This window comes from Gekko japonicus, unplaced genomic scaffold (assembly GCF_001447785.1).
Source record: "Gekko japonicus isolate JY-2015 unplaced genomic scaffold, Gekko_japonicus_V1.1 scaffold160, whole genome shotgun sequence".
Lineage (NCBI taxonomy): Eukaryota > Metazoa > Chordata > Lepidosauria > Squamata > Gekkonidae > Gekko > Gekko japonicus.
The window spans coordinates 965,337-977,814 of NW_015165239.1; the positions used below are offsets into that span (position 1 = coordinate 965,337).

The 12,478-nt window shown below is 40.5% G+C and overlaps 1 protein-coding gene across 1 annotated transcript in view; it reads left to right on the forward strand.

Moving 5' to 3' along the window:
- CACNA2D3 (calcium channel, voltage-dependent, alpha 2/delta subunit 3) overlaps window positions 1-12,478 on the forward strand; it is an 855,054-nt gene that overhangs the window by 786,990 nt on the left and 55,586 nt on the right. Inside the window, exon 32 of the mRNA XM_015410013.1 lies at window positions 10,902-10,977. Coding sequence (XP_015265499.1) covers window positions 10,902-10,977 — 76 coding nt within the window. The remainder of the gene's footprint in view (window positions 1-10,901; window positions 10,978-12,478) is intronic.

The window sequence follows — 12,478 nt, forward strand, 5'->3', positions numbered from 1 at the left end:
TAACATTTGTACTGCGTTTTAGCAAAGTCTGCTATGGTGTCTCTGGTATACCAGTGGTTTATTAAAGGACCCTTTCCAAATCACAGTGCACCAGTATAGAATAAAGTTTGAGTCCAGTGGCACCTTTAAGACCAGCAAAGTTTTATTCTGGATATAAGTTTTTGTGTGCATGCACACTTCTTCAGATACATAATACAATATGCCATTTATACGACACAAATGTCATTCTTCATTGAATCCTAGTCCATGCATTGGTCTATACAAGCCACAGAGGACTACCAATCTGATCCTTCTCTAAACATCTCTTTCTATGAGTGAAGGATTGCATAAAACTTCATTGTGGTATTGACTAGTATCCCATTGTCATCTTAAAACTCATTGTTTCTTCACTTGTGATTTGATTTGGAAGTTCACTGGATATTCTCAATAGAGATTGGGAATGATCTCAGAATCACATTAGATCAGACTTTGTGGCTGAAAGCCTTTCCTCTCACACTGCTGATTGAACTGAATCCTGATATGTGGGACTTCTGATGAACAGTTTTGAGAGAAATTCTCAATGTTTAAAACTCTTATCCTGCCCCAGTGTCAACAGCTGCTGTGGATATTAAGGAAAAATAGTTAAAGTGTAATGATGGTGTACTTCTGGAATCCTCAGTTTAGGGATCATGGGAAAAGCATCCCTGTGCAAAACACAGACACTGGGAGGTAATATTTTTGCCAAGGTCCCTGGGGACATAATCATTGGAAAACTTCACCCTGGTAACAATATCTCATCAGGTAATTCTGAAACGTTATGTATTTTAAATATCACATCAGTGAGTCACAGATTCATGTTGACATACATCAATGTGTTTTATACCCATTATCTAAGGAGCTCAGAGCTGCAAACATGTTTCATCCTTCCTCATTTCACTCTCAACCCTATGAGGGCTGTATAAACGGAACGTAAACGACTGAAGGTTGCCCAGCAAGCTTCATGGAAGCATGGGAATTTGAAACAGGTCTTCCAGATTCTAAGCCCACACTCTAGCTACCATACCACGCCGCCTCACATACTGCATTAGAGAGCTGTACTGATGTGTGTGCTTTTCCTTTAGCCTCAATCATATTTTTCCTATGATAACTGCTAATTTGGTGAACTCTGGCAAACCTACTGTGACTGGGGTCTTGGGAGAAGTGGCGGAGTGTCATGCCAAAGCGCCCTCTAAGCTATGGAGTCCTGTGAGCAAAAATCCAACTTTGTGAGCTACTAGCATTAACGTTGTGAGCAGGTGATTTGGCTACTGCATAAATTAGTTTGTTCTGGAGCTATCCTTCCTGAGTGTGAGCCGGAGGCTAAAATACTGTGAGCTGGCTCACACTAACTCAGCTTAGAGGGAACACTGGGGGACATCCCGTAACCAGCTGGGAGGACGTCTTGCTTCTGTGCCCAATAATGAGACTTATATAAGGTTGTCTAGAATTCATATTTATTGCCAGTTTAGCCATGCTGCAGTCCGCATCCTGGCTATTCTGTCCCAGGGCAATTCACTCCACTTGGTCACCACCCGTGTCTCTCCCTTTCTCCGATTCAGTCCAACACTGCATAACTCCACCACATTGCTTTCTTAAGATTCCATCCCAATAGCCAGGCATGCCCTGTTTGTTTGTGCCCACATCCCCAGTCTTCGCCCCCAATCCCTCCTTAGCCCTAAAAGGAGACCCTCCGACTTAGGGCTGCTGCATGTGCAAGCCACTTTTACCCAGCCATCAGGACTCCTGGCCACACCCTGCTGATGGGGTACTCTTGTGATCCCATTATGTGCATCTCTGGCCATCTGTATCACTGGCCTGGCCCAGTTTTGTGGTTCCTCTGGGTGCCTGGGCGCCACACCTACATAAGAACATATGACGTTTCCTGCTAGATGAGACCAATGGTCCACCTAGTCCAGCATCCAGTTTAACAGGATGGCCAGCTAGTTTCCCTGGAGCACCAGCAAACAGGACAAAGAAGCAAAAGTTGCCTCCTAGCATTGGTCGTCAAAGGTTTGCTGCTTCTAAATATGGAGAACCTAAGAAAGCCACAGGGTCTATTTTCCCATGATCCCTGAATCATAGGACTATGGCACTTAGAAATTTCCTCCAGCCTACTTTTATGTGGACCTTGGGGATAGAGGGAATGAGTAAAAAAAAAACCCCAAACCAGTGCATTCTCTATATACTCCTCTTTACTCCTTTTCCCATTAAAGATCAGTAGAAAACCCTGTGGTGGAAGACTGTTGAACAAATTCTAAGGAGTAAAGAGAGATCATACTCAAACTGATACAAGCCTGGGAGAATCTAATTATCTTTATTAGATATTGCCTGGCCCCACAGATCTGAGCTGTCAATTCAGTTGGGCTTGAATGAACTGATCTTTCTTTCTCTGTATCCTTTCACTGTGGCATTATTCAATATTGAGGAATTGTGTATGTATTTGGGCATCTTCAAGATTCTTTATTGTTAACATTTCACTATGTTAGCATGCAGCATTCCCATTGTTCTGCCTGTTTCCTTTTTATTCATTTCATTCCACAACCCAGCCGTTTTTTCCTTCATTTACATCAGTAGAATTATGTGAATGTAAATCTCGGTACTGTGGGCTTAACTGCTTTGTGATTTGGCATATAGATATATTAATATTTGTTGAGAATCAGACTAAATGCCGGAGGCCACCAGAACGCAGCTGTGTATGAACTGGTGCTTATTTTTAATTTTATCCTGAATGACTTGTATGTGCTCTGCCTTGTTTTTTCAGTTGCAGCAAGATGACTGCTATAAGCAGAATCCAGCCAGCACAAATATAAATTAATAAAATTGAATGTGCTTCTGACATGTGCAGCATACTTTCCCATTATTTATTTTTATTTATTCATCTTTATGATTTTGTAATTATTTATACCCCGCCTCTTTGCAGTTGCATATGAGTTGGCTTCCAACAATAATTAAAGATGCTAAAGTGCAATATAGTGGACCCTGAAGTAATCAGGTGACTGAACCCCACATAAATCAACATAGCAACAAAGATATTTTAATAATAATAACAGTAATGACTAAGAAGATTAAAAATAAATAGAAAGACCCAAGTGAATAAGAGCCCATATGGCAGATAATACATGCTACGAAGCTTGAGTTCTGGAAATTCTCATCAGAGACATAGTCCACTTGCTCTGTTTATGTTGTAACTTATATTCCAGCGTTACAGCAATGGGCACTCTGATGTTTAAAGTGCTGCACTGGGGTGCTAAAATAAGCTTAGTTTGTACACCTAACAGTTGTAGTATTGCTGCCAGATTTCAAGACTAGTGTCTAAGCTTATTGCTTCTGTAAAATTTTTCCTCTGATGATCTTCAAAGCCTTTCATATGTTTTCTACTTTTACAATTCCTGTATTGCTGCTTGACTTCCCAACCCTTGCATAGTAGGACGGTTCAGGTTTCCATAAGGCAGAAGCTTCTGGCTTAACACCCTTCAAAAACAGTGCTAGAAGGCACTGATAGACTTTTGCCATTGCAGTATGGTATTGCAGAATGCTGATTTTCTGTTAGTCCAGAAATGCTAGGTTGGTTTTTTTTCTTTCAGCTATTGCGTATATATATATATATATATAATTCTAACCTGTAATTTTAAATTATATAATAGAGCTGGAGGACTGAAAGGGACCAAAAAATGTAATTTAATGTATGCGTGTTCCCAGGTTTCCTTGGGCCCTGGGAAGCAATACTTAAAACTTGAATTGAACTTGGGAGCTGATCAGCAACCACTGAGCTGTCTGCAGAATGGGTGTGATGTGCATGTCCTGTCTCATGTCTGATAGTAAGTGGACTGTTGAGATCAAAGTAGGGGGCCATCTTCAAGGCTAAAAGAAGCTAGTAGAAAGCCTTTCTTGCTTCTCTGGTAATAGTGTTGGATTCAGTATAATCCATAAACTTTTAACTGTCAGTGAGCAACTTCTGGTATCTCCTCAGATTGTTTAAATCTTTCACCTTTACTCTGTCAGTGAGCATCCACTGGACTTTGGCTCTACAGACCTGGCCACATGGATCCATGCTATGGGTTACCTTGAGGCTGGAATACAGTAAAGCACTCTTAATGGGTCTGCCATTAAATGCATAGGAACATAAGAAGAGCCTTGCTGGATCAGACCAATGGTCCATCTAGTCCAGCATCCTGTCTCACACAGCGACCAATCAATTCCTCTGGATGGCCAACAACAGGGCATAGAGGCCTTCCCCTGATGTTGCCTCCTGGCTCTGGGATTCAGAGGCTCAGTGCCTCTGAATGTGGTGCTTTCTCTCAGCCACCATGGCTAGTAGCCATTGATAGACCTACCCTCCATGAATCTATCTAACCCCCCTTTAAAGCTGTTTATTTCTGTAACCGTCACAGAAAATTCCACATTTTAATCACTCTGTGTGTAAAGTAGTATTTCCTTTTGTACATCCTGAACTTACTGCCTAATGAGTGCTGAGTCTACAGCACTGTTACTATTGGACACCAGGCAGGTCATGAAAGTCACATCCATTCTGCAGACACTCCCAGGGCCTGCCCCAGCTTATTTTGCACCCTAGGCAAGGATCCCTTCTGCCCCCTCCCGCCTGCCATTTTTCAAAAATAAATGCATTTTAGGAAGAATGAAAAACACAAATAATCAAGAAACCCTCAGAGTACGGAGCTGGGTGCAGTTTGGCGTCCCTAAGGGCCGGCCCGCTCTAGGCGATCGCCTAGTTCGCCTAGTGAGTGAGCCGGCCCTGGACACTCCATTGGTTACCAATCAGTTACTGAGTTCAATTCAAGGTTCTAGTTATCACATATAAAGCCCTGAATTGCCTTAGAACCACACAGCTGCAGGACTGCCTCTCCTGCTTATACTCTGCTGCAACAGCTTTGTTCATCTGAGCAAAGCCTTCTAAAGTTGCCAGCCTGCAAATGAGTAAGATCAGTAACTGCCTGTTCACCTTGTATTTTCAGTGATGGTTCCCAGCTTGTGGAATGGCCTGCCTGAACTGGTCAGGAAGGCTTCCACACTGCTGTTATTCCACAAAAATGTGCAAAACCATAATGTTCAAGAGGGCATTTTAAAAACCTGATTAGAACTGTAGTGGACTGAACATCTCAGGAGGGCTTTATAATATAACCCTTATAATGGAATAGTCCTCTGCAATGACTATTGCAGATATCATCTGCTTTTTCTGCATTGTCTTTACCTCGTACTCTATTCTCTAGGTCATTATACTTTACCTGCCTTAGATAGCTTGTTGTTCACATTGTCCCCTAATTCTGTAAGTACAAAATACGTTGTATATGCATTCACAGAAATGTAGTTCACAGAAACTCACAGTGAATTACCGGAAGGAAGCGCAACGAAACATTTGAGGCAAAACAAAATGTGGAAATATAGACTTGAACATGGAAATTTGTCCACTCCTAATATCCGGTATTTGGGTGACACAATTATGCTAACTGGACATTATAAATCTAGTATGGCCAAATCTTTGTTCCATTGTTTTCACTAATAGCAGATGGCTCTCATTCAGGCTGCCACTCTTAAGATGCGACTCTGTCGGGAATCCAGAATGCTAACTAGCTGCTAGATTGGGGGCGGGGGGGACAGATTTCTACCTCTTGTTCAATTGTGAACAATGAGAAGGAATTCAGTCTGTCAAGTTAAGCAGAGGTATACAAACATCAACCAGTCTCTTTCCGTGATTCAAGGATTCCTTACTGGTACATTCTTGATTCTTACAAGAAGTCTGGCATATTATATTCTTCCAGCCATCAACTCCCCCCCCCATCTATGTGCAATGTTTTCTAATATTGGACAATATTCATTATTATATATTCATACATTTCCTCTTGGCTCTGCCCATTTTTGGCTCTTGAAATGCACTATACTGGAAATCTGTCCAAGAATAAATATCACACCCTGCCTTAAGTAAAGACCTTTCATTCAAGTATGGCTTTAATATCTCTTTGGGGAGCATAACTGGACACTTTCAACAGAAATGTGAGATGCCTAAAAAAATTAAGTTGCAAACAGTGTTGTAATTTACTGAGAATACCTGAGCTCCTGCTAATCCTTTGACGCTGAATTGTCTTCAGACAGCTTCCCCTCCCCCTTTCACTTGCAATACATTGCAGTGTTTTACAATATCAGGAAATTGTCTATAAAAGGACACATTTTGTCTTAAAGTAACTGCTCTAAAAGATGCCCATTTAGTTGATTAAATGTGGTTTTGCTGTCCTGACTGGGAGAGTCCCTAATGAATACGCTGCATGAGTCTTTTGTCTGATACTAAAAAAAAAAGATTCTATAGTCACTGATGATAATATGGTTGTGGTCAGTTGGCACAATGATGTCAGAAACACTAAGGCATGTTATCAGCTGCAAGATGCTATGTGCAGTACTGTGTAGCCCTAAACTTGGGCTGGGCAGTTTTGGTATAAATTTAGTTCAGAAGGCAAGCAGATAATTAGAATGTTCTTTAGCTATAATCAGAGGGACAGGAAGCAGCCAGTCACTGACTGTAGATATTTAAAAGTTATAAAACCACTACAGAATAGGAGATAATCTGGAAACTCTGCTTTTGTGGTGTTTACATTATTCCAAGGGCAAAGGATATTTTTGCCATGTCTCTTTATTAAGACACAACCGTGAAAATGAACACATTTGCATAGTTATAGCAGAGTTTAGAATCACCCACAGTGACAACATTAGGAAACTAGGAGAGATGGTGAAATGCACATGCATTTCCTTTGTGGGGCAAATTCCTGTGGCCCAGAAAAAACAATATTGTCAAACATGAGTTTGGTGTAGTGGTTAGGAGTGTGGACTCTAATCTGGGAGAACTGGGTTTGATTCCCCATTCCTCCACATGCAGCTGCTGGTGTAACCTTGGGACAGTCTCAAGTTCTCTCAGAGCTGATCTCTCAGAGCTGATCTCTCATGGCCAATGTGATTTACAACATGAATCTCTCCTTATATATAATTGAGTAGTGGGGTGGCACTTTCTGAACATTCCACACACTCCTAAATCAGTTGGCTCCATGATGTGTCACTCAGAAGCTGTCCCTATCCACTAGCTGCTTTGCCTGAGTCTCACCTCCAACATTCTAAATAGTTTGCTGTTGCTCTCCCCCCATAGCCAGTCGTAACACAGGTCATTTGCATATACGGCCTTATTGGCCTTTGCCTCTGACATTCTAAACAGGTTGCTGTTGCTGTTAGGAGTCATTGAATGTGTCCTGAGGTAAAATACATATCCCAGTCTTCCCTTAAATGGTCACTGGAGTTGCCAATCTCCCTGTGGGGCCTGGAGATCTCCCAGAAATCACCGTGTTCCCCAGTGACAGCACATCATTTGCCCTACAGAAAATTTCCCAGCTATTACAACTGATCTCCAGATGACCAAGATCAGTTCTCCTGGATACAATGGCTGCTTTGGCCAGTGGACTCTATGGCATTATACCCTGCTGAGGTCCCTCTACACCCCAAACCTTGCCCTTCCCAGGCTCCACCCCCAAAATCTCCACATATTTCCCAACCCAGAGTTGGCAACCCTGTAACTGGTTATGGAAGCGCTTTCCATACCCTTGAAGCCCAGAAGACATGGCATAGGAAGGAAGGCTCTGACACACTTCATGAGAAACAAGAGAACAACTGTCTGTGCCTATGATATACACACCTCCAAGTAATAATGTTTTCCGAGTAAAAAGAGAAATATATTCTGAATAAATGTTTACTTTACAAAGCTATTAGTGAAATATTATTACTGTCAGGACTACAACATTCAACTCAATATAGCATATCAAAATAATATATTTCAGTCATGTCAAAAATATATTACAAGATGTTTGGGGTCTGTTGCATTCACAGGTCGCAGTGATCCACTTCCGTAGCCAAGTCACAGTGTGAAATGTGACTCATTTCACCTGCTCAAAAATGATAATGGATCTATTGCCATTTCTGAAACTCAGGAGATTCAGTTGAACTATGATAGAGCTATGAAATCTGCTTAATTTCTTTTTGACACATTAATTTATAGCGTCTTAATACCTTTTGCAGATGTTAGAGTTGCCATTCTTGGCTCCAGACTTCCCAAGATTTCTTGGAACAACTGGGGATGGGAATTGTGGAAAGGAAAGAGATCAGTCAGCACAGGAAATTCCTTCTTCCTTCATGCCTGAAGTCAGGCATTTACATCAGTAGGGAGGCTGTATAAGCATGAGCCCCTGGTACAATAGGGAGGAAGAAGTGGAGGAGGATGAGAGAATTTCCTACACATGGAATCCTTTCTGTCCTCTCTCAGCCATCCCTTTCTCCCAACTTCTTGACATCCATGTTCGCCTCTCCGTATTGCCAATAAATTCAACCCACTGACATTGTATTGCACAACTTTGGAAGGTTTGGTCGAGAATCAGCACTGTATTATTTTTTTTCAAACAACAGCTTCTTTCACTTACCTGCATGTAAATTTTGGAATGTGCTGGTCATGGACATAACTCGTTTCAGAGAAGCAAATTCTGAATATAACAGTTCCTGCAAGACGTTTGATCTATGTGCCAAGAAATGACTGACGCTGCAAGATCAAGGCATTGGAGTCAAAATCTGAAATGAATGAATTTTTACAGACCCAATTGTATGTATGTGGGAGATGAATAACCAGATAGCCCATTTTTTAAAAAAATGCGACCCAACTTCCCAACTCCAGTTCCCCACAACAATAGCACTTGTGAGGGGATATTTGTCCTGTGACGTTTTCCTAGCCATCCCCCATCCATTATTTGTTCAACAGGGGAAAATGTTGTATGTTGTATTTTCCCCCTCTATGGAACAAATAACACCCTAGAAAGGTGTTGATAGTGAAAATGGCATGAAAAGGGATTTGCTGACTGACACAACAGCAGTTTGGTTTTAAATAATGTTGAAAGATGGAGAGAGGAAGATGGAGAGATTTGGAAGCACTTAGAAGGTTCGTCTAAGGACCTAACTTTAAAAAGAGGATGTAACTGCTTAGAATGGCACTGCCAGTCATACACCTCCCCTATAATGGTAATTTGACTCTTATGGTACAGATTAGATATTGATAGAAGCGGAATTGGTGTTCTTTGTAAGGGGAGAGGGTAGGGCCAAAAAAGAGCAATAATGGCCTTTGGCTGGAATTCTGTAATACCTAGCATAGATGATTTTCGTTCATAGGAAATAATGATCAAAGGCTACCAGCCAAGAGATTTAAATAAATCCTACTAATCTAGAAGCAGTATATCTCTGAGCAAAAGATGCTGTTATGAGCCAAGTAAAGGCAGAGGAGGCCTGGGCTGCAAGAGGGAACCTCTGCACCCTCCCTCAACCATTCACAGACCTTGAACATTCTAAGCCAGTCAGCACTCTTACTTGTCCAAGTAAAAAGCAGACAGGTGACAACCCTACATCTACCTACGTACTGGTTATAATCAATCTTATGTCTCATGGATACAGTTTAGCAATGATTGTCATATATCTCTTATGCAAACACAAAGCAGTATGTTAGAAAGATGAAAACCTTATTATAACTATATTTTTCTGTACAACTTTTAAGACTACAGACCAGTTTGCAATTTCTTATAAATATTTCTCTGTTTCTGAAATAACCCCGCAGTTTAGGCATGGCTAATATGTAGTGCTTTGCCCAAGACAAGCTCTATGTGGCTTTGAAGCTGGGTGTCTCATATCTAACACCACTTTTTTTTTTCAGTACCGCAGAAAAGGCTCCATAAAATGGCTACAGATTATGTCTGTTGCACTTGTATGGTGTGTAAAACAAATAAACATGGTATTAGAGATAATGGGCAACTGTTTGGACTTAATACTGTCACTTTCATCACTCAGTTGCCATCTTGCTGTGTATTACTTACTGAATTTGTTTGACATAAAATAAACTCCCGTCAATCCATGTTGTGCTGATTCAGGGCCATTTTAATTAGAAGTGTAAATGTGGTTTATTTGGTAGAACTATCTGTATACATTGGCAGAAGTAATGAAAACTCTCCTCTGGCTTTGATTACTCCACTGAGTTTCAAGCCCCCTCAATCTCGAGAGGCTACAAACAAATATCTTGTCTTTCTAGACATGGGGATGCAAGAATTATTTCAGTACATTTGCTTGCTTCTCAAATGCATGGCTAACTTTGCTTCCCAAAGCTCAAATGCAATCTTAGGACATCAACCCAGCCAAAGTTAAATATGTACAAGTCCCACTGACTTTAATAGCAGAGATCTGAGCACATGCTAGACTCTCACATTGAAATGAGGATTGCCAACAGGCCTGGATAAAAATGTCCTGTCCCTTTAATAGTAACTTAATGCATTGTGGTAAAGGACAGCTGAAACTTTTCACAGTATGAAAGTAAATAGCTAGTAAATAACATCCCCTTAAACCTATAGTAAAGAGACAGGATATTTTATTTCAGGCCTGTTGGTAGCCTTAATTGAAATGGATGGGAATTTATTTTGCATAAGTTAGGCTGGTCTTGTCCCCTTCGTTTGCAATCAAGAATTAATTGTTGGAACATCACACAGAGTGCATTTTACCCTTTTCTCTTCTGTTGTTTCCTTCTCATCTTTTGTGTAACCAACACTTATTTTTACTCTTTCCCATTATACCATATTTATTTGTCTCACAACCTGATTACGTTCTTACAGAATTTGTGGTATCCCCCCCCCCGCCTTTTATTCTTCCTTGTCTGGAATGTATATTAATGATCCTTTCTTACCCTACCACCTCCTTTTAAAATTTTATTTTACTCAACCTGCCTTGAGGGCAAATCCTGTTGTATTTCACCCAGTTTCCCCCTGGTGTGTTTTCTTACTTTTAGTCAAGCAGTTTTCTGTTCTTCTCTATAGAATTACTCTTTATGACTACCAAGCCATGTGTAGAACAAACAAAGAAAGTACCGACAGTGCCTATAGCTTACTGGACGTAAGTATAGTTAACATTATGAGCACCCCTCCATTAAATAACATTCAAACAGATTGCACGCACACACAAATGTGATATGATTCATCTCTGTTTCACTGGAATTCTCATAAGCCCCTTTTATATTATTCGGAAAGTATACTGGGAGTTGCCTTTCAGCATTATCCCGTATCACAAGAAAAATGTTTTGGTAAAATAAATACAATATGTTCCACATTTGCCATTTCAGAATATTCTACAGTAGCGTTTTTCTGTTAGCCAGCAGGAAAAAAAGGAATGCGAAGACTTTATCTGCATGGCCTCTTTGTTATGAACACATGCTCTCTGGAGTAATACACACACACACACACACAATATGTATATAATACATAGAGTTGCCAACCTCTAGGTGGTGGCTGGAGAACGCCTGGGATTACAACTGATCTCCAGGAGACAGAGATCAGTTCACCTGGAGAAAATGGCCACTTTGGATGGTGGACTCTGTGCCACTATGCCCCATTGAAGTCCCTCCCCTCCCCAAACCCCACCTTTCTCAGACTCAATCACCCAAATCTCCAGGTATTTCCCAACTTGGAACTGGCAACCCTAACAATACATGCATACATACATGAAGGAAATTTCAGGACCCCACAGTTTAACTGTTTCGGATTGTTTTTAACATAGCCTCAAAATGAACATGAAATTCATTGTTTAACCCTTGCACTTGTAAACCTGCATGAGGGGTTATTCCTCTAAACATACCTTTATTAAATTCCAAAGAGGCTCCATGTATGTTAATTCTCTCTTCACTGTAAGATTGGGGGTATGGTTAATGAATGATTTCATGGAAGATATCTTTTTACTTCTGGATTTTTTAAAAAATTAGAATTTCCAACTTATATGAATGAAATTGTTTAGTGGGTTTGGAACAATAAATTATCTAGAATCGTAGTCTTCAATTTGCTGGTTGCTGGAAATCTTTATTAAACAGAATTTGTTTTAAATTATAAAGCTTTACAAACTGGGTGGAATAACTTTGTACACTCAATTTCTTGAACAGTTGGATAAACAAAATGATGGAAACACCCCAAACCTTCATGGTTTATTGAATAAACATGTCCTTTTGGGGGTTTTGTGTGTGTATATGTGTGATTATAAACAGCCTTGCTTTCATGGGGACCCAGATAGTTTGGAAGACCTACCTCAAATTTAACCTTGAAGAAAAGGGAGTGGTGCTCAGTTGTTTTTTAATGGAAGACCCAGAAAACAATCTTAGAGTAGGTGGCATTAGTAACCCATTTGGGCTTCCATTCTTTGCTACTGAATTATTGTTCCTTAAAGGACTTTCAATAGTTTTTGCTTCTTTATCTGAAGCAAGTAAGCAACATTGTGAAAAAATTTGTTCTTTTACTCAACCTACTCTGTCATTAGAAATCATCAATATGTTTTGTTTCCCTCCTAGACCAAAAATTAGGGTTGCCAAGTCCATCTTCCACTGCCAGTGAGGGACTTTGGGGGCATTCCT